Raw genomic sequence first — 21,448 nt, 5'->3', positions numbered from 1 at the left:
GCCTTTATGCTGTAGAAGTTTAAGTCCTTTGAGATGCTACCTGCGACAAAGAAGTCTTCCTCTCATGTTAGACATTTCAAATATACAGGGATACCCAGATGAAGCATGTCCTTGCATGACAGCAAATGGAGTGACAAAAACTTTTCCTTATTTCTGTAAGGTTGATGGCAATGTCAGCACTATCTACTGCCAGAATTTGTGCTTGTTAGCCAAACTCTTCCTGGACCATAAGACTCTCTATTATGACGTGGAGCCATTTCTTTTCTATGTGCTGACACAGAATGATGTCAAGGGCTGTCACCTCGTTGGCTACTTTTCCAAGGCAAGTATTTGAGTACTTCAGACTTGGAACTGCATTTGCTGTGTTGAGAAATGCTGCTTCAGAGTCTTTAAATTATTGGAATTTAGGCCCTTGTATTTTATGTAATCACAGAATCACAGAATGGTAGGGGTTGGAAGGGACCTCTGTGGGTCATCTAGTCCAACCCTCCTGCCGAAGCAGGGTCACCTACAGCAGGCTGTACAGGAGCTTGTCCAGGTGGGTATTGAATATCTCCAGAGAAGGAGACTCCACAACCTCCCTGGGCAGCCTGTTCCAGTGCTCCGTCACCCTCAGAGGGAAGAAGTTCTTCCTCATGTTCAGACGGAACTTCCTGTGCCTCAGTTTGTGCCCGTTGCCCCTTGTCCTGTCTCTGGGCACCACTGAAAAGAGTTTGGCCCCATCCTCCTGCCACCCACCCTTGAGATATTTATAAGCATTTCTAACGTCCCCTCTCAGCCTTCTCTTCTTCAGGCTGAACAAGCCCCAGCTCCCTCAGCCTTTCCTCATAGGACAGATGTTCCAGTCCCCTCATCATCCTCGTAGCGCTGCGCTGGACTCTCTCCAGTAGCTCCTCATCTTTCTTGAAGTGGGGAGCCCAGAACTGGACGCAGTACTGCAGATGTGGCCTCCCCAGGGCACAGTAGAGGGGAAGGAGAACCTCCCTCGACCTACTGGCCACACTCCTCTTGGTGCACCCCAGGATCCCATTGGCCTTCTTGGCAACCAGGGCACGCTGCTGACTCATGGTCAACTTGTCGTCCACCAGGACACCCAGGTCCCTCTCCACAGAGCTGCTTCCCAGCAGGTCCACCCCAAGCCTGTACTGGTGCATGGGGTTGTTCCTCCCCAGGTGCAGGACCCTGCACTTGACCTTGTTGAATTTCATCAGGTTCCTCTCTGCCCAACTTTCCATCCTGTCCAGGTCATATATGTAATGTATTATGTAATATAGATATAGACATCTGTTGCAATCGGACTTTGTTTACGTTACATTCAGAGACCACCAACTACACCAACGCATAAAACCAAGTTTCCTCATAATGCTGAATAGCGTGTATTCTCTAAGGAACTTGTACTGCAGCTAGTAGCTAAGAAAAACCCCAACTCTTCAAATTACTTCCTGCTCTTGGTGGCGATGGATAGTACTGTTTGCGAGATAAACATTGTTACCAAGTACTTATATCTCATCTTTCCTTCTGTAAATACATTGTTTTCAAAAAAAGTTTGGCAATTTTGAACCTTATTTCAATCCTTTCATTTTTTTTGACGGAACAGGGCCAAGATTTCAGATAGGCCTTTTCTTAAGATTTTTGTCTGTAACTGTTTTATTTATTTTTAATTAGCTTTAATTGAAGCTTTTCCTTTCAGTCTCCAGAACAGCAGATTTGAGATTGGATTTTAGTGTGTTATGGTTATAACGTTTAAAGATTCATTGGAATATGGCAATCTTTTTCAGTGAATCTAGCTGCTTTTGGTTTATGCTTTGAACTTTATCTGCCGTGCGGCCCATGTTCTTTACTGTATTGTATCTAAGCAGAAGATGGTAGTTATGTAAAGGTTTCATTCTTGTTTTTTTGAACTCAGATGATGGTAAGGGAGTCTCGGTATTATTCTCTCTTTTATTATTATTCTCTCTTCTGAGTCTTTGCTTGGCTCATGTACATTGTTGTGCCTAAGAAACTTTGACTGTGGCTTTCTGTCTCAGTTTTTACTGTAGAAGTATTTAGGGACTTATACAAAACAACTTCCACTATTTCTCACTGGTCATTGTTTGCTTTTTTTTAAATTTGCTGTTTGTTTTCCAACAGGAAAAACACTGCCAACAGAAGTACAATGTTTCCTGTATAATGATTCTTCCACAATACCAGCGTAAGGGCTATGGCAGATTCCTAATTGACTTCAGTAAGGAACTTTTTTTTCACTTCTTTTAGTCTTTGTCTTTTCATATTTTAAAGAAAGGCTTAACTGTGGAAGAGGATATTTTTCAAATCAAAAAAATCTCAGGCCAAAGGATTCTAAACCTCACAAAATCATCTGAACTTCACAGTTTATTATTATTGTTGAAAGGCTTCAGTTCTAAAGACAAATTGATCGTTTTCCCCCTAATTCTCATGTTTCCTGTGTAGACAACTTACAGTGGAAACTATAGGCATGTGTCAGCATAGTGGTTTCAGCAAAAGCTTACCTTATGCATGTAGTTCTTTCTACAGAAAGCCAACCCTAAAACTGCACGGTCCATTGAAACCTTCAGCAGCTTGATTAAGTGAAGGAGTGTCTTGAGCAAAAGGTAGTCATAGTTATGTTTTAATATAGCTTTGAGAGCAACTAAACCAGAGATACTTAAGCTCTGAATACTCGGACAATTCTTAGATTCATACATGGATCTTGACAAGTTCATGGGGAAACTTTTCACTGTAACTATATCTCTCATGCTGAGTGCAATCTAATGTAGCCCTCCCTGAGGACGTGCTAATTTTGGAGTTAATGTCCAGAGGGAAAATACTACTGGTATAAGTATATTAGAATGAGTTTTCTGGTAAATATACTTCTGTAGATAAATTGTTCTCTTGAAAATCTTGGTGAAACAAAGGAACTTAATGTATCTGGGCTATAGCAGAGCAGCAGAGAGAAGACACTTTTGTCAGCTGGTTCCCCTTTGGCAGGATGCAATCTCTCGGTCTTTACTGAACCTGTGCAGTGTATCACAGTCTTAAATTAATTAAGTCCCTGCAGATAGAGCTTGGTACTTTCCAGTTTGGTCATGAAGTTTGACAGTGAGAATTTTCAATCAAATTTTTGTCGTATTAGTTTGAAGTGGCTTAAATATGTTTTCTCTCTGTGATCTTCAAAATTGCTATTGCAATTGGAAGATACTCATCAGACAGTTTGTGTACTTGAGGCTTAGTACAGTTTCTAATTAGGCAACTGCTGCCATCTTGTGGCATTGCCCATAGGCAATGTCTGATGTCAGTGTTGATTAGAAATCATACTCCATCATTGAATAACAGGACTTTCAACAACAAAAAAAAAAATGGTCAGCCAGACCGCTCAGTATATCCTTCATAATTATAATTTATATCTTGTAGGTGGCATTCAACTACTTTCTGGAAAAATGCCTTTGTAGAATTTGAGGTGGAAACAGAAGCTGTGTATGCTAATTTTTTTGAACATTTTTTCTTGTATATCTTTAGGCTATTTGCTTTCAAAGCGTGAGGGTCAAGCAGGATCACCAGAGAAGCCCCTGTCAGACCTGGGGCGCCTCTCATATATGGCTTATTGGAAAAGTGTAATATTGGAGTGCCTTTATCATCAACACGACAAGCAATTAAGCATCAAGAAATTGAGTAAGCTGACTGGAATCTGCCCTCAGGATATCACTTCCACTCTACATCACCTACGAATGCTTGACTTCCGTAGTGATCAGTGAGTACAGGAGTCCTGTTGTATTCCCAAAAAGCTTCAGATGTATTTGAATGAAATTTAACAGTGTTTGGAGACAAGTCACATCTAATAAGCTTGATTCTATTTAGGACTTAAGTGTCCAAATGCTGCCTGTAGAGATTTCTGATGCTCATATGCGATGCAAGAATTGTTCAGTGCCAAAGCTGGATCAGATTTCTGCTGTGTAGCTCTGCAGCTGTGGAACTTGTGAGTAATTTGCAGCTGTGAGAGAAAGCGAGTTGGTTTCGTGGCCACGATCTCTTGGGGTCCCTCAGCATAATCAATCTAACATACTTGCAAAACAGAGCAAAGAACAGCAACTTCCCTTCTCTGGAGGGAAATCTGTTCCTTTTTCCAGACACTGAGCACACAGTTGTTTTCTCTGTGCCTCAAAGAGAATATTAACTGTGTGGATTAACATGGGATGCTTGAACAGTGGGATAGATCACTGAGAGAAATGAGGTGTGTGGATATAGAATAGAGGCAGTCTGCTTGCCAGCTCAGCGTACAAGTCAAGTGAAATACGGGGAATTATTCTTGATTCATGCCATAGCAGTTTTGAGAGTGGGGTTGTATTCTGCTGTGTTTTGTGTTAAACATGGAACTTATTTGGAAAACTTGAAGTTTTTGGAGAACAGTTTTATGTCCTCATTTCACAGTATACTTTAATCAATGATACTAGTCCCAGACCCCGGAATAAAATCCACTGTTAGTTACAGTGGGACTGTAACTTTTCAAAACAGTCCTTTTATTACCATTCGCTGTCTTTCACCTTATGTTGCCTATTCCCTAAGTGGTGTACCCCTTGTCTGTTTAACAAATAATAAAAGTGATACGCTGTAGCTTAATGTTACCCGCAGAAGGGTAATGGCTTCACCATTAACAAGAAGTGGAAAGGATTTAACAGCATTTCCTTGGTTTTAAGATGCTTTCTCTGGTAGTCTGACGGTACTGCATATTGTAGAATTTTAATGAGCTTTCTGTCCTCTCTTGCCAGTTATTAGTTATTCATGAAGTTATTCATGGCAGCAGTGATTGACAGTGCACAGATTTTTCTGTAATATCTTATATCTGCTTCACATGAAAACATGTGCAGTATGTAGCCTGTTGTTGATCAGAGTATTATTACTGTTTAGATTTGTGATCATTCGTCGGGAGAAACTTATCCAGGAACATATGGCAAAACTTAGAACTAATGTCCGACCTATAGATGTGGATGCAGAATGTCTGCGTTGGACACCTGTTATAGTTTCCAACTCGGTTGTCTCTGAAGATGAAGAAGAGGAGACAGAGGATGGGGAAAATGAAGAGCAACAAGAGCAGAAAGAAAAGGATCCAGAGACCAATGTAAGAGTGAATCTGTTACTTCTGTGTGGCATATAGTTTATACTTCGTGCTTTTGCAGGCGATGCTAATGATTTCAGATGCCAAGCTTGGGCATTTGGCATAATCATGAAAAGAAATGCAGTCATGATTAGTTTATGATCCTTTATAGTTTCAGATTAAAAGCTAAAACTAGGGAAAACACTGAAGTGCAGTCTAAAGAAAGGTTAAAGTCTATCTCTGAAAAGAGTAAAAATGCTCTTTCTACCCTTAATGACTTTTGCAGTATGTGTTGGGGGAGCGGGGTTAAAAAAAAAACGACAAAAAACCCCCACAAACCACCAACCAGCCAAAACCACCCACAAACAAGAAATCAAAAAAACCAGCCAAAAAACCTGCCTTCCACTCTTAAGCAGCCTGGGGTCTCATCAAATTATTGAAATGAATTGAGGTTTGAAGGACCCAGTATTTCCGTAAGTGACAAATAGCATAAATGGAAATGAATCAACAAAAGCTTACAACGTTTTTCACCAAAGGTTTTTGCTGTGTACTTTTGCAAAACCACTAATAGCTTTAGAATTACTGCCCACAGAGCAATGAAGGTCTCTGAAATCTAGGCTGCTGTCCTTGAAGGGTTGCTCTCTCACATCAGGCGATAAGCACTGACTAGAATACCGAGAGGCAAATTATGCACTTTTTCAGTATTACCATTAAACTAATTGTTAATTTTAATGGAAAAATAGCTTCAAGTTTTTCTCACTTTTTTTCTTGAAAATTACACAAATACCGTGTTTGAATGTAGAAAGTTGATGTTTGCATTTCAGCAGGCCACTGGATGGCTGTTGCTGACTGAAGTCACTTGTCGGGAAGCTAATTGAGGTACATTATCACCTGGGAGGAAAGGAGTAGCAGTTAGCACTATTAAGACTCTCCTAGTGGTCAATTCTTTTGTTATTCTGAGATTCTTAAAAATCATTCTTGATAAACTTTTCTGACTTTTTGCTCAAAAGCTTTTGTGGAATCAAATTCAGGATAGACATGCATGCTTAAACAGGAATTGTGAAATTTATTTGTTTTTATTTAAATCAGATGGTAAAATCTGTGTCATGGGAGAAGAAAGAGCAAGAACCTTACTCACCTACAGAGAGTGAAAAAAAGCCAGACATTGTTGCTCCAGCCAATTCTGCACGGCCAAACAAGCACATTTTTCCCCTGGATAGTCTTCCTGCAAACAGTCAGCCATCACGAAGAGGTCGATGGAACCGCAAGGGCAAAAAACTTCGGGAGCCCTTTTGTGAGAAGGAGCCAATATTGCCCACTGAGGACAAAACAGTAGTTCCCAGTGGGCGATGCAGTGAATGTGAGGAGAAATCAGCAGCTTCACGAGGCCGATGCAGTGACTGTGAGGAGAAGTCAGTGGCCTTGCAAGGAAGATGTGGTGAATGTGAGGAGAAATCTCCAGCCCCAAGAGGCCGGTATGCTGAAGATGAGGAAAAATCTGCCATTTCCCAGGGACAGTATGGCAAAGGTGAAAAATCTGCAATTCCCCGTCGGCGGTACAGCGAAGGTATGGAAAGGTGGAGAGGGCAGTTGAAAAAGAACATGGAGCCACTGAAGTGTAGATTCCCGGAGGACTGCGACAGATTACCCCGCCGCTACAGTGATAGTGATAGAGCACTTCTGAGGTGTTTTAGTGAGAGTAGTGAAGATGAAGATGATGAGCCTGTGAGTCCTCGATCAAGCTCTCCACCTGTTCTCACCAAGCCAACGTTAAAACGAAAGGTGTGTGCTTTATTTCTGGTTGTCTCTGACTATATCATGCAGTCTGTTTTGTCAGTATGTTGGTACTTTCTGAATGATTGTGCAATTCATGGGGTATGTACTAAGTGTACAGGTAGCATCTGCTCAGTGTTCCAGAACTCTGTCTAGACAATACTTTCTGCTACCTTTTATAGTGGTAGTTTTTGTTGAATCAGAGGTAGGGTTGTTTTGGGTTTTTTTTCATTCTAGCTTCTGCTGTGTGCATTTGATTTTTCCCCTTGGTTATTGAAGTTTTACTCAGTCACACAACATAGAAACAGATATGGTCCTACTTTTAAAAGAAGCTTCCAAAACACAAATGCTACCTGAACAACTAAAATCACAGCAAAAAGTCTTCGGAATGGTTTACAATGGAGATGTGAATTCTGTCAACATGACCAAGAAAATCCTCGCTTCATGGGATGCTGCACTAAAAAGTTCTCTTCTATATCATCTTTGCAGCTTATTCTAAACTATTCACATCTATGTTGTAGTGTCTCTGAACTTTCAGCTGTTTAAATGGTGTATACTGTTACACAAACGTCAATCTAGCAGTCTTCATGGAAGTCGGTTGGCTTGCATTGTATTTGACATCTGTTTAACTGAAGGCAGGTGCCGTCAGTATTTCTAGTGAAGTCTGGATTCCAGAAGGGAGCCCTCTGGTCCTGCCTAGATAGTTGAGCTCTGCTGTTCATGTTATCAGTGGTTTTATTTCTACTGCACGTGATAAAATGTCTTTTCTTCTCCCACCTTCCACTTTCAGAAACCAATTCTTCATCGGAAGAGGCGAGTCCGCAAGCGTAAGCACCACAACAGCAGTGTTGTCACTGAAACAATCTCAGAAACCACAGAAGTGCTGGATGAACCATTTGAGGACTCAGACTCTGAACGACCAATGCCCCGATTAGAGCCTACATTTGAGATTGAGGAGGAGGAAGAGGAGGAGGAGGATGAAGAGGAGGAGAGTGAACTTTTGCCCAGTGGATACTTTCGGCACCTAGCCCCACCAGACACACTGAGGCATAGACCCTCTTCTAAGAGGAAGTCCAAAGATGAGGAGGAGTCTGATGACACTAATGGTATGTTTGGTGGTATGCTGTTGAAAGTTTGATATCAGTAGTGTGTCAGTGAGTGCCAGATGACACGAGCTCACGATGGAACAAGCCGCTTACATTGTCTTGTAACTGCTAGCCAAAATGTAGGGTTAGGCATAAATTACCAGTCAAACCGCCTCAAACGTTCCCAAGTCTTATGAAAACATGGTGCATGCTTTTAACTGTCTTACTAGCAATGACCTGATCACAGGTACCCTTTTGATTCAGCTTTCCTGGTGAAATTGGTATCTGTGATTGTGGAAGAAGCTATACAGTGGGGTCGCTTACAGAAATAAAACAGAAATGAATTGGAGAGCCCTCAGTTTTCCATAACAAAGGAAAACAATAAATTGTCTCTTTTGAGATCCTGTTCTTCATCACATTGCATGTCCTGCCTGTCAGCTTCTCATATCTCCTTAAAGTTCTCTGAACCTTCAGCTCATAAAATTATTTGGTTGGAACTGGTTACTTGAAGTGCACTGACAATTCAAAAGAAACATCTGTCATTAAGATGTTCCATTAGTAATCTTCATTATGGCTGTTACACATTCTGTTCTCTTGATGGTCTACATAGTGCAAGGCAGTCAGTGAAATAGAGAACTGTGTGAAAGAGAAGTATGGTGCCATTATCCCACAATAAAAAATCATTACTGGAACAAACCCAATAATTTATGGCTTTCAGATAGCTTGTGGTTAGCAGAGGAGAATTTTTCTTTAAAAGTACTTAAATACTGAAAGCATCAATATGATTACAGCCATGTGTACTATCCATTTAGTATCAGTTATCCTTAAATTTTTATAGCAGTATATAACTAAGTAAATTTAGTGCAAACATGTGTTGATGCACCATTAAGTTTGCTTAGTGGGATTATATGCACAATCATCTTATACCATTTTTTTAATTCTGTTGTGATCAGATTACTCGTGAAATACATTTATATGGTTCTCCAGCACCATTAATAAGACTATAAAGTGAGGAGAAGATCTGTTAGATAAGTGGTTTTCAGGCTTTTTCATTTGTGCTCTTCTGAATGTTTTCTGGTGGAGATGCAGATCGCTTCAAAGATTTCACACACATATATTGCTTTATAAAATACATAGGTGATTTTTTTAACCATCTTTTGCAGACTGCAGATAGTCCATGGAGTGCCCAGGGATCAAAAACGTTATTTGGAAAGCCACTGTATTAACTCGCATCTGTTATATACTACAATGATAAATTTCTTGCTCACCTACTTTATAAATACTTTACTTTCTTACTCTTTATTTGTAATTTAGTGCTTTCTGTTCCCTTGTGTCACTTCTGTTGCTTTTTTTCCTCAACTGCTGCAAATTTGTCAGAACCTCTTAAGTAATAAAGTAGTGAGCACACTATTTTAGGATATTGCTGCTCCTGACATCAAACAGTATCTGTGGCTGCTTATGCCTTTAATGCAGGTGCCTTTGCATATGTGTAGTAAAACTGTAATGATCTTGGAGAAAATAAAATGTACTTTCAGTTACCTAAATATGTTACCCCATTGGGATAATTGGTCACCATAAACACCTGGCCTTTTTTGATAAAAAAATAAGATGGGTGGAGGGGGGCAGCACTGCCTTATGACAATTCAGAAATACAGTATTGCAGTCATTAATACTTGGTTGAGACTTAGACTATTTTAGTCACAGAATGATACGGGTTGGAAGGGACTTCTGGATATCGTCTAGTCCAACCTCCCTGCTAAAGCAGGTTCACATAGAGCAGGTTGCACAGGACTGCATCCAGGTGAGTTTTGAATATCTTCAGAGGAGACTCCACAACCCCTCTCAGCAGACTGTTCCAGTGCACTCTCAGTTGTAAAGAAGTTCTTCCTCCGTTCAGGTGGAACTTCCTGTGCTTCTGTTTGTGCCCGTTGCCCCTTGTCCTGTCGCTGGGCACCACTGAAAAGAGTTTGGCCCTGTCCTCTTGACACCTGCCCTTAAGATATTTATAAGCATTTATAAGATCCCCTCTCAGTCTTCTCTTCTTCAGGCTGAACAAGCCCCAGCTCCCTCAGCTTTTCCTCGTAGCGGAGATGCTCCAGTCCCCTCATCATCTTCGTAGCCCTACGCTGGATTCTCTCCAGTAGTTCCTCATCTTTCTTGAAGTGGGGAGCCCAGAACTGGACGCAGTACTGCAGATGGGGCCTCCCCAGGGCAGAGCAGAGGGGGAGGAGAACCTCCCTCGACCTACTGGCCACACTCCTCTTGGTGCACCCCAGGATCCCATTGGCCTTCTTGGCAACCAGGGCACACTGCTGACTCATGGTCAACTTGTCGTCCACCAGGACACCCAGGTCCCTCTCCGCAGAGCTGCTTCCCAGCAGGTCAGCCCTGAGCCTGTACTGGTGCATGGGGTTATTCCTCCCCAGGTGCAGGACCCTGCACTTGCCCTTGTTGAACGTAATCAGGTTCCTCTTCGCCCAGCTCTCTAGTCTGTCCAGGTCTTGCTGAATGGCAGCACAGCCTTCCGGTGTATCAGCCACTCCTCCCAGTTTCATATCAACACGTTCTGTCTCTTCATCCAGGTTGTTGATGAGTAAGTTGAACAAGACTGGGCTGAGTACTGACCCCTGGGGAACCCCACTAGCTACAGGCCTCCAACTGAACTCTGTGCCGCTGATCACAACCCTCTGAGCTCTGCCGTTCAGCTAGTTGTCAATCCACCTCACTGTCCACTCATCTAGCCCACACTTCCTGAGCTTCCCAATGAGTATGTTATGGCAGACAGTGTCAAAAGCCTTGCTGAAGTTTAGGTAGACAACACCCACTGCTCTCGTCTACAGCCAGCTGTGCCATTATTGAAAGCTATCAGATTGGTCAAGCATCATTTCCACTTGGTGAATCCGTTTTGGCTACTCTTGATAACCTTCTTTACTTGCTTAGAGATGACACCCAAAGTAAGCTATTCCATAATCATAACTATGTTAGGAATGTTTATAGGAAGCTTAGTTATTTTGGAAGTTTTCCCATCACTACAGAAACCTGCTCGTAATCCCCGCCGCCCCCCCTTTTTTTTTTTTTAAGAAAAAAACCCAAAACAAACAAATTTCGAACTAAGGGTGGTTTGGGTTAGATTTTCCCTGAGAACTTAATCTCTAGCTGAGGCAATGCATTGAAAGTGTTTTATGATTTCCCTGAAATGTAACCTTTGGTGTCGCATGAGAATTTGAATTGGTTCTGATTGCTGTCAGGGCTACAGTGAGAACTGATAGTGTGGTGTGGTGATTTGAGGCCAGTATTTAATAAGGGTTAGGCATTCGGGAGGACTGTGTTCTGCAGTGTAGAAAACAAATAAAGATCGTTTCTCTATATTCTGCCAGTTCTGTGCAACTCGATCAGTGTTGTGTGGGGGAAGATGCAGCTCTGTAATAAGCTGGGCTGTATTATTTTGCTTTTCCTAGTTCTACCTGTAAGTTCTACTGTGAATGTGAATGCTGTAATGATCTTCTGTTCAAGCTTGCGTGCACACTGACGTTTAGCTGAGTGCAACTGAATGAGCACGTACATATGTTTCTCAGTATCCTAAAAAATTACGCACGTGAAATCTTGAGTGGTCATCAAATCCATATTCTTTTGTGAAGATGGTGTCGTGTATATGGTAAAAATCATAGCATCACAGTCCCTTGAGGTTGGAAAGGACCTCTGGAGGTCATCTTGTGCAGTCCTGCTGCTTAAGCAAGGCCACTAAGAGCGAGTTGCTCAGGACCATGTCCAGATGGCTTCTGAATATCTCCAAGGAGGGAGACTCTGGAGCCTCTCTGGGCAGCCTGTTCCAGTTCTTAGTCACAGTAAAGAAGTGATTCCTCGTGCTCAGATAGAATCTCCTGTGTTTCAGTTTGTGCTCATGGCTTCTGGTCATGGCACTGGGCACCACTGGAAAGAGCCTGGCTCCATCTTCTTTACACCCTCCCTTAAGACATTTGTACACATTAATTAAAGGTTCTCTCCGAGCGTTCTCTTCTCTAGTCCCAGCTCTCTCAGCCTTTTGTCATCAGAGAGGTGTTCCAGTCTCTTGGACATCTTAGTGGCCTTCGCTGGTCTCTCTCCAGTAGCTCCATGTCTGTCTTATACTGTGGAGCCCAGACTGAACACCTTTAATACTACATTATTATAAGGGGAGCCTGCCATCATAAGATAATTTACTTTTTTTTTCTATTACTAAAAATATTAAATCCATGAAAGTACAGATAACAGCAATGGGTCTTCACCTAAGAGGTGGTAAATCTAATCCTCTGTAGTAGATAGGAAATGTGAAAGAAGGGGAAGAGAAATAGCAATTTTTTTTTTTTGAGGTGTATTTTTTTTTAAGGTCTTAAGTGTTAATGCTTTAATAAATACTATGAAAGTAGTGTGTCCTTCTTCCTGCCCCATGATACGCTGACTGTGGCAGATCCTTTCTTTCCTTTATTCACATTCCAAATACTTGTTTTATGGATGAGTTCAAGGAATTCTTTAATTCAGTATTTGTTTTAAATTCATTTTTTAATATGCGTATTTTTTTCAGAATGCTTCTCCTCAGAGATATTTAGAGTAAATGACTGTCTGAACAAACGGCAGGAGTAACTCAGCTGACCTACGATTAGGTTTTAAGAAGCATTTGTGAACTACTAGGAGCACATTATTTAGTTTTACCCTTGTTTCATAACTGTGGACTTTAAACAGCTCTTCTTAGGAAATTCATAGCATAGAGTCAATAACATTTTTTAAGATGGTAGAAACGGCAGAAATGTGAATAAATATATTCTTAATATTGGGGGGAAATTAATCTTATATCCACATAGTGGGATGACCAACCTAAATATAGGCCTGTCAGTGTGACATTCATCCTCATTTAAATGGTAGGATGACTGGCTTATTACTCGGTAGAAAGTCCAGGGAGGGTTATTTGCTCAATACAAATGAACACTGGTATATGAAAAATGCATTTGTCAGACAATGATGTATTTTTATGAGACTACAGCTAGGTTAATAAGAGAAATTGATGTTACCTGCTTAGTGTTTTGAGGGATATTTGACTTAATCAAAACCATTTGCTTAAGCTGAAATGTTACAGAGTCAAGTTATCACATATTAAATAAATCAAACTGCAAACAAGGAGTAATTAAGCAGCTTTGTTATTAGCGGGGTGCAAGCCAGTTGGACTAGATGATCATTGTAGGTCCACTCCAACAGAACTATTCTGTTCTAAGGGAGATTGGTCTGCGTCATGTGTCTGTTTGTACTGCTGTTTTATGGATAGATTGAAAAATAATGTAGCAGCTGACAGAAGAAGAGGGGATTTGGTAAATGAAGTGAAGGGCAATTCACTGACAACGTCTGTGAGAGTGTGTGAAGGTCATGTCCAATAATTAGTGTGGTTTTCTAGCTCAAAGCCAAAGAGATTCGGATAATCCTTAAATATATGAACAGGGGAATCTTAAGTGGAGTAGAGACATTCTGTCATCTCTTTATTTAGCTTTGGTGAAAGTATTACAACCGTCTTTACTCAGTTATTCACACTTGATAAGAGTGTTGATAAACTGGAATAGTTCAAAGAACAGTCATGGGCTGATTAAGACACTAGAACAAATGTTCTGTAATGATAGATTCAAAGAAAGTGGAGGCAAAAGAGTGACTTGATAAGTTTACTTAGGTGAGAACTGTTATTTCCCAAGAGAGATGTTCTGCCTAGCAGATAAATGAAAACTAATACAAAAGTGGATTAAGTAAATTCAGTGTCTGAAGACAGAAATTCAGATGGTAAAGTGTGAATATCAACTAGGGTCAATGATTAACTATTGCAGTAGTTTACTAGCAGTTAAAATGTAAAATGTCACTTGACTCTCCTAATTGACAGGTTCAAAACAAAATTAGTTCAGGGAATGCCTTACAGTATTCAGAAAGTTCTCAGTAAATGATCACATTCCTTTCTGGCTGTGTAAGTTCTGAACCTATTCTAGTGTTTAGAAAGCCATGAATTGCAAAACTTACTTCATCAACTAAAAGTCAGACGAGGGAGAAATTCAGCTTCCTTTTAATGATTTCTCAGATTAAAAAAAAAAAACACAACACTAGCCACATTGTCATCTGTGTATTTCTGTTGGCATTTAAAAGCATAAGCCATGAAAAAAGTGGAAATATTTCCTTTCTTCAGCAGATTCAAAATAGAGATCTAAAAGGAAACGTGCTTTTATTGCAACTTCATGTGTTCCCCTACACTGGAACATTTTCAGTTGTGAACGTATTGTATAAATGAAATTTGTAAAGGGCGGTGCATCTTTCCAGGACTTTATCATATAGCCTAGTGTTTAATTTGAATTGTATATTAAAGGCTCAGAGCTTTGACCATGCAAAATCTTGAAAGCATTGGTCTTCATTGAAAATGTAACATGGAATGTGATCACAAATGAGCAGACCCCGATCCTTCTTGTTACTCTTCACAATAAATCTCTAAGCTAGTACTGATACGTAAAGTTGATAAACATGATGGGAATGCTTGGGAAGGCTTCCATGAATGCTTAGGTCAAACAAAAATGTTTGAACAGTATCTTTCAATTTGTGTTTTCAGGTAACCCAACTTTGAATCCATTATCTATGCTGAGAAAATGTGAAGCAAAGGATTCTTCGTTTGAGCCAGATACTTCTACACCCATGAAAAAGAAGAAGGGATGGCCAAAAGGGAAAAGCCGAAAACCAGTCCACTGGAAGAAAAGACCTGGTCGAAAACCAGGTTTTAAACTGAGCCAGGAAAAGGTGCCACCGTCAGTTCAGGATGAAGGGGTTGATGGGGTGGTAGCTAATTCAAAACCAGGGCGTAAGCCCAGAATTTCAGATAAAGAAGAAAGTGTTGAGCAGAAAGAGGAGCTGCCTCTTACTGAGGAAAGGAAAGAGGAAGATCTGAATATGGAAGCAGAAGAGGTAGGAGAGGGAGAAGAGGAAGATACAGCTAGCAGTGAAGTAAGAGCAGTTTCTCCTGTGGATAGCAACAGCAGTCCAGTGCCAGAAGTAAAAGGGCCTGAGATAGAAGAGGAGGTAGAGGAGAAGCCGCGGGTTTTAGAAGAGCAAAGGCAATCAGAAGAAGAACAGCAAGAACTAGATGAACCTGAGCATGACCACGAGGAAGAAGAGGAAGTTGCAGTAGTGACAAATCAAAATGAAGATCATGATGCTGATGACGAAGATGATGGTCATCTGGAGTCTGTAAAGAAAAAAGAATTGGAGGAACAGCCTGTTAGAGAAGGGGTGAAGGAGGAGCCTCAGGTGCAAGAATGTTTTTTAGAAACAAGCATACCAAGCAGTAGAGAAGATGCAAAAGAAAAAGATGAAGCAGAGGCAGATTCTGAGGAAGAGCAGGCTTCCAATGAGACATCGGTGGGCTCAGAGCACATCCCTGGGTCTGAAGATGATCACGAAGAAGAGCAAAGTAATAAAGAAGGGTTAATTGAATTAAAGGAAGAGGAAGGCATTCCTCATAGTGAACTAGATCTTGAAACTGTTCAAGCAGTCCAGTCCTTGACACAGGAGGAAAGCAACGAGCATGATGTAGCTTACCAGGACTGTGAAGAAACTCTTGCAGCTTGTCAGACTTTGCAGAGTTACACCCAGACTGAGGAGGATCCTCAGATATCAATGGTTGAAGATTGTCAGGCCTCAGAACACAACAGCCCAATATCCTCTGTTCAGTCCCACCCCAGCCAGTCTGTACGTTCTGTCAGCAGCCCAAATGTGCCTGCTCTGGAGAGCAGTTACACCCAGATAAGTCCTGAACAAGGATCCCTGTCCGCACCCTCTATGCAGAACATGGAGACCAGCCCCATGATGGATGTGCCTTCAGTATCGGACCACTCTCAGCAGGTGGTGGATAGTGGCTTCAGTGACCTTGGCAGCATTGAGAGCACTACAGAGAATTATGAAAACCCCAGCAGCTATGACTCCACTATGGGAGGCAGCATTTGTGGAAATAACTCTTCCCAGAGCAGCTGTTCGTATGGAGGACTGTCATCTTCTAGCAGCCTCACTCAGAACAGCTGTGTTGTCACTCAGCAAATGGCAAACATTGGCAGCAGCTGCAGCATGATGCAGCAAAGCACTGTCCCACCTGCAGGAAACTGCAATATCAAATCACCTCAGAGCTGTGTAGTAGAAAGGCCTCCAAGTAACCAGCAACCAACAACGCAGCCACAACAGCAACAGCCTCAGTCACAGCAGCCACAGCCCCCACCTCCACCCCAGCAACAGCCTCCGCTGTCTCAGTGTAGCATGAACAACAGCTTCACCCCAGCGCCTATGATCATGGAAATACCGGAATCAGGAAGTACTGGTAACATAAGTATCTATGAGAGGATTCCAGGGGATTTTGGTGCTGGGGGCTATTCGCAACCATCAGCCACATTCAGTTTAGCCAAGTTGCAGCAGCTGACAAACACCATTATGGACCCTCATGCCATGCCTTATAGCCATTCTCCTGCTGTGACTTCCTATGCAACCAGCGTTTCTCTGTCCAACACAGGACTGGCTCAGCTAGCTCCCTCTCATCCATTAGCAGGCACACCACAAGCACAAGCCACTATGACACCCCCACCAAACCTGGCGTCCACCACCATGAACCTCACGTCACCTCTGCTTCAGTGTAATATGTCTGCTACCAATATTGGTATTCCACATACACAGAGGTTGCAGGGGCAAATGCCAGTCAAGGGGCATATTTCCATTCGCTCTAAGTCAGCACCACTGCCCTCTGCAACTGCACACCAGCAGCAGCTCTATGGCCGCAGCCCACCTGCAGTTGCCATGCAGGCCGGTCCTCGTACGTTAGCTGTTCAACGGGGTATGAACATGGGAGTCAACCTAATGCCAACCGCCCCTTACAATGTTAATTCCATGAATATGAACACCCTGAATGCCATGAACAGCTACAGAATGACACAGCCTATGATGAACAGCAGTTACCATAGTAACCCTGCCTACATGAACCAGACAGCACAGTATCCTATGCAGATGCAGATGGGAATGATGGGGAGCCAGGCCTATACCCAGCAGCCTATGCAGCCAAATCCTCATGGAAACATGATGTACACTGGCCCCTCCCATCACAGCTACATGAATGCGGCTGGCGTGCCCAAGCAGTCTCTCAATGGACCATACATGAGAAGATGAGCAAGATGAACTTGCATCCTAAAAACTGAAATATATATAAATAAAGGAACCTTTTATACTGACGAACCAGAGAAAATGGACCTTTTTCCAGTTAAAATATTGCTGTAGATTTAGAGGGATTTTCTTTGGTTTATTTTATTTTTTAGGAAGCCTGGTCTTTATTTTTTGGATTTTTTTTTTTTGTTTTGCGTTTCTGTTTTCTTCACAATCCTGAAACATTTTACAGCTAAAATCATTTATGGATGTTTTTTAGAGGGGAAAACATGCACAAAATCTTTTCATAATTTAAAAAGAGCCTTACTTTGCTGACAATGTGGACAGAATATGTGTAACAGTGAAATAATATTTCTAAATTTTTTTTCCAAATGTATGTCCTTCTCCCTCCCCTGTGCCCCTCTGTATGCAGTTTCTAGCGCTGCAGTCATGCAAAATGTTTGACATCTCAAATAACAACAACCCTTCCCTCTAAACCCCACCTAGCATTTCCTACTTCTAGCAGGAGGCACTTACTGGGAGACCTGGAAGGGGACACAGAGGATAAATGAAGTTCTTTATTTCTGCAAGTCAGAAAAATTTTTGATCTTTACTTTTCCCTGACTCCCTCACCCTCAGTAAAATTTGGAGTTACGTGTAAACAATAAACTATTCACACTGGTGTTTTTGTAGACAAGTTAATTGAAATTGTATGTTTCATGCTGAAAATATGATGTAACTTTAAAATGATCCCATTCACCACCCAGACATGCATGCGCACACACATGTGCATGCATGCACACATGTTCTGTCACTCTGAACTACTGGAAGCATCTCAAGAGAGAACTGTTTGTATCCCTTATGCAGTCATGAGGAGGATAGGATGGCTAATGGTCTGTTATGACAAGAAAACGGTTGCAGGCTCTTCTGGTGAACTGCAAGTCAGCCACAACTCTGAGATCCCAAACTCTGCTTTAGTATGTACTTTGAAATGCTGAGGGTCTTGGTTCTGAGCCTTTGAGTCAGGCTGAGCTCAAAAGCAGCTGATTCCAGTGGTCTGCCTCTCAGTCTTTTTACCTGGGTGAGCTTGGAAGATAAAGTGTATGTTTTAAGTGACTTGACAGGAACCCTGTGATGTCATTGTCACTCTTCCATTCCTGGTATGGGCTAGGAAGTTGCGGAGTGTGCCACTCTCTGGGGGAGTCAGTGATGTTTTCCCTGATTTTCCCACTACGTTTGAGACGCATTTTATAGGAATAGCCACACTTTTGATCTAGTGTGGGAAAAGAAGGGAATCGGTCTGTTTTACAGGAGAGAAACAGTCCAAACACCATAGTAGGATGCAGGCGGCAGGATTTTGCTGTTTATTACTGCATAATCCAATTTGCAGTCTTTTTGGCCATATTGCTGGCATGTCACCCAATACAAAAAGGGACACCCTTTAATGTAAAGTTCTTTTTTATTGTATATGGAGTAGAAATACAGACACATTAGTAAGACTAATTTCTTTTGTTTTTAAACCAAAAGAGTCTAAAAGAAAGTTGGGGTTTCTTCAGATGCACTAAAATGGACTTTCCTCCAGTAACTGCTAACCATAAAAAGCAGAATTCAAAGGACTTCCATTCTTTATTTCTGTTGAGTTTTGAGCATGTACAAGGCTGTGTAGGACCCCATTTCTCTGTATATACTATTCCAGTTCCAAATAACCCATGTAGAAAGCGCACTGTGCTGCCCTCTCCTTCCTAGATCTTCAGCTGTGTCGCTGCTTCCTGATTGCTGGGGGTGGGGGGTAGGGGGGGTCTGAGACAGGAGGAGAAGCTGTTGAAATGAGGGCCGTGAATTTAGTTTGTTTGCCGTTATGTTTGGTTTGGTTTTGTATGGTTTTTTTATCAATTGGGCAGCTCCCTTTTCCACAAGCCTTTGTGACTGTAGAACTATTGTAGAAAAAAAATGTTCTTTTCTATATATAAAAAGAAATTATCCAACACAGTAATATTGGTACCTACCATTTTTTCACTTCTGTTTAAAAAAAATAATATGTATTTTTAGCAAGATAACTTGGGTAATCTTCTAAAAGAAATTTAAAAAAAATCTCACTGTTAGTGACTTCGATGCCTTTTAAAAATAAGAGCTTTTTCATTTCATTCCATCTTTAAAGTTTTTTATCTTTGTTGTAGAATATTAAAAACTATTTTAAGAAAGATAAAAATTCTCTTTAAAGAGATCTCTAGAGTGTGTGAATAGGAGCTCCAGATGCCTCTAAAAGCCGCATGTACAAATGAAGCTGAGTCTATTCCTGTCTGTTTATATTTGCTTTTCCTGTTTTGTAACCTCTTTGTACTTTGTTCATGGTGACTTGTAAGCTAAGGGGAAGGGGTGCCTAGATGCCTTTGTAATTCTCCATGTCATACGCTCCTGGCTGGATGGTCTCCCTTCCTCTCCTTGTATGTAATATCACTTTTTTTTCCCTTTCTAGCAAGTACTTTCAAAAGAACTCTGTACATTTTAACATAAAAAATAAATTATGTTGAGCCATTTTGGATGTCAGTTGTGCATGTGGATTTCTTTTTCTTCCATTTGAGCAGTGAACTCTGTCACTGATCCTTGGTCCAGGGAATACGATTCCCTCTCGGCCTTTTGATCTGGAAGAGAGGTGGTACTTGGAATTTACTTGCGAGATCTCCGTCCACGTTAGTTTTTATCTACAGCTTCTAGCCAGAGAAAGATTCCAAGTAAGAAGAAAAACCAAAAACTTGAAAGCTTCTCCAGAAATCATCACCTTTACATTCCTCTCTGCAAGGGCTGCCCAACGCTTAGTGTGTTAGCTGGTTTTTGTCAGCTTCTGTTTGTACAACTGCTGGAGAGTTTTGACCTGTGCACTTAGAACATTGCAATGCGTGTTTGAAGCGGTCTCTCCTCGCCATCGTTCGCCCCCCGCAGAGAAGCGGGACTCCCCGCAGCTCCCGCGCCGCACCGGGGCCGGCGCTCAGCGCTGCCGCAACGCGAGGTGGCAGCAAAGCTCCGGCCAGCGCGCGCCAGCCGCAGCGGTAAGCACCGCCGCGGGCAGAGCGGCCGCGCGGCAGGTGGGCGGGGCTGCGGGGGGCGCGAGGCGGCCGCGGTCTGCGGCGGGCCGTTGGGCAGAGGCGCGGTCACGGCTGCGCATGTGCGCGGGCTACCTCCGTGTCTGTGAGGGGACCTGGAGAGCTGGTAGGGCGAGGGGTGATGCACTTCCCGCGCTCCAGGCCGCGCCAGGCGGGAATGCCGTCTGCTGGGAGGTGAGGCTGAGGCTGAGGCTGTATCTTCTTTCAAGCGGATCTGTTTTTCCTTGGACTCGTTATAGCAGTTTACTGAGGCCCCTGAATTTTCAGATCTATGCGTTGAGATGCAGATAGAAGTTGATCATACAGGGGTGCTCGTGGGTGATTCGTTCATTTATTCTCACAACAGTTTTTATGTTATTCAGGCATGAAGGAGAGAGAGAGAGGGTGGCCCGTGATTAAGGTTTTCACCACTTCAATCGCTTGTGAGTTACAGTGAGTGCATCAGTAGCGTCCCCGAAAAGAGTCATCAGGATCTCAGTAGACAGACATCCTGTGTGTTTTGCACCGAGGTGCCTTACTTTCCCATAGTCAGTGCTGGAGTGAAGACTGAATTAACCATTCTGTGCCAGAAAGCTGTGTTCAATTGCTCATTGCTTAGTTTTTTTAAGTTGTTCATTAAAGGAAGCTTTGGCACTGTCCAGTAGCAAAATTACAAGGTGGTGAGTGCCATGTCATTGTGCCTTTTTTTTTCCCATACTTAAACGATTGTGGTTTGGTTTTTGGGGGGGTTTTGCTTGTTGCTTTCTGTATGCACTGAATTTAGCAGATTTGACCTGGCCATTAAAATATGCTCGGCTTGAATTGTTATCTAACAATACTGTTGGAATCAGCTTTTATGCATTACCAATTTTCAGAAACATCTCTCATTTTTAGGATACATTATGAGTTTTAAAAGTAAAATACCAATTGAGAACAGTTGTATATCCTCCAGAAATTCAAAATGGCTTTGACTTACAGAATTAATGTGCTGAGCGATTAGACTAGAGCATAATTCTGCTGCTTTAGATAACTTTAGAGTTTGAAATGGTCATGGCAAATCACTTCCATGAAATAACAGCATACAGTTATGTTCTAGTAAAATGCTTGTATCATAAACTGACTAGTACAGTAATTCAAAGTCTTTATCTGATGCCCTGGCACCAAACTGTGGTTACACATGCTGATATGAAATGCTTTTCAAATAATTGAGATCTTTGCAATGCGTAATCACAAGCTATAGAGCTAGGGGTGAGCAAGGC

General features: G+C 41.9%; 1 protein-coding gene across 1 annotated transcript in view; it reads left to right on the top strand.

Moving 5' to 3' along the window:
• KAT6A (lysine acetyltransferase 6A) overlaps positions 1–19,651 on the top strand; it is a 51,615-nt gene extending 31,964 nt beyond the window's left edge. Inside the window, exons 12-18 of the mRNA XM_075444582.1 lie at positions 161–322; positions 2,131–2,224; positions 3,514–3,745; positions 4,900–5,110; positions 6,176–6,868; positions 7,650–7,965; positions 14,549–19,651. Coding sequence (XP_075300697.1) covers positions 161–322; positions 2,131–2,224; positions 3,514–3,745; positions 4,900–5,110; positions 6,176–6,868; positions 7,650–7,965; positions 14,549–17,136 — 4,296 coding nt within the window. The 3' untranslated portion in view covers positions 17,137–19,651. The remainder of the gene's footprint in view (positions 1–160; positions 323–2,130; positions 2,225–3,513; positions 3,746–4,899; positions 5,111–6,175; positions 6,869–7,649; positions 7,966–14,548) is intronic.
• The last annotated feature ends 1,797 nt before the right edge of the window (positions 19,652–21,448 follow it).

This window comes from Opisthocomus hoazin, chromosome 28 (genome assembly GCF_030867145.1).
Source record: "Opisthocomus hoazin isolate bOpiHoa1 chromosome 28, bOpiHoa1.hap1, whole genome shotgun sequence".
Taxonomy (NCBI): Eukaryota; Metazoa; Chordata; class Aves; order Opisthocomiformes; family Opisthocomidae; genus Opisthocomus; species Opisthocomus hoazin.
Note: the sequence above shows the minus strand (reverse complement) of the source record. Positions and strands in the feature narration are given on the sequence as shown.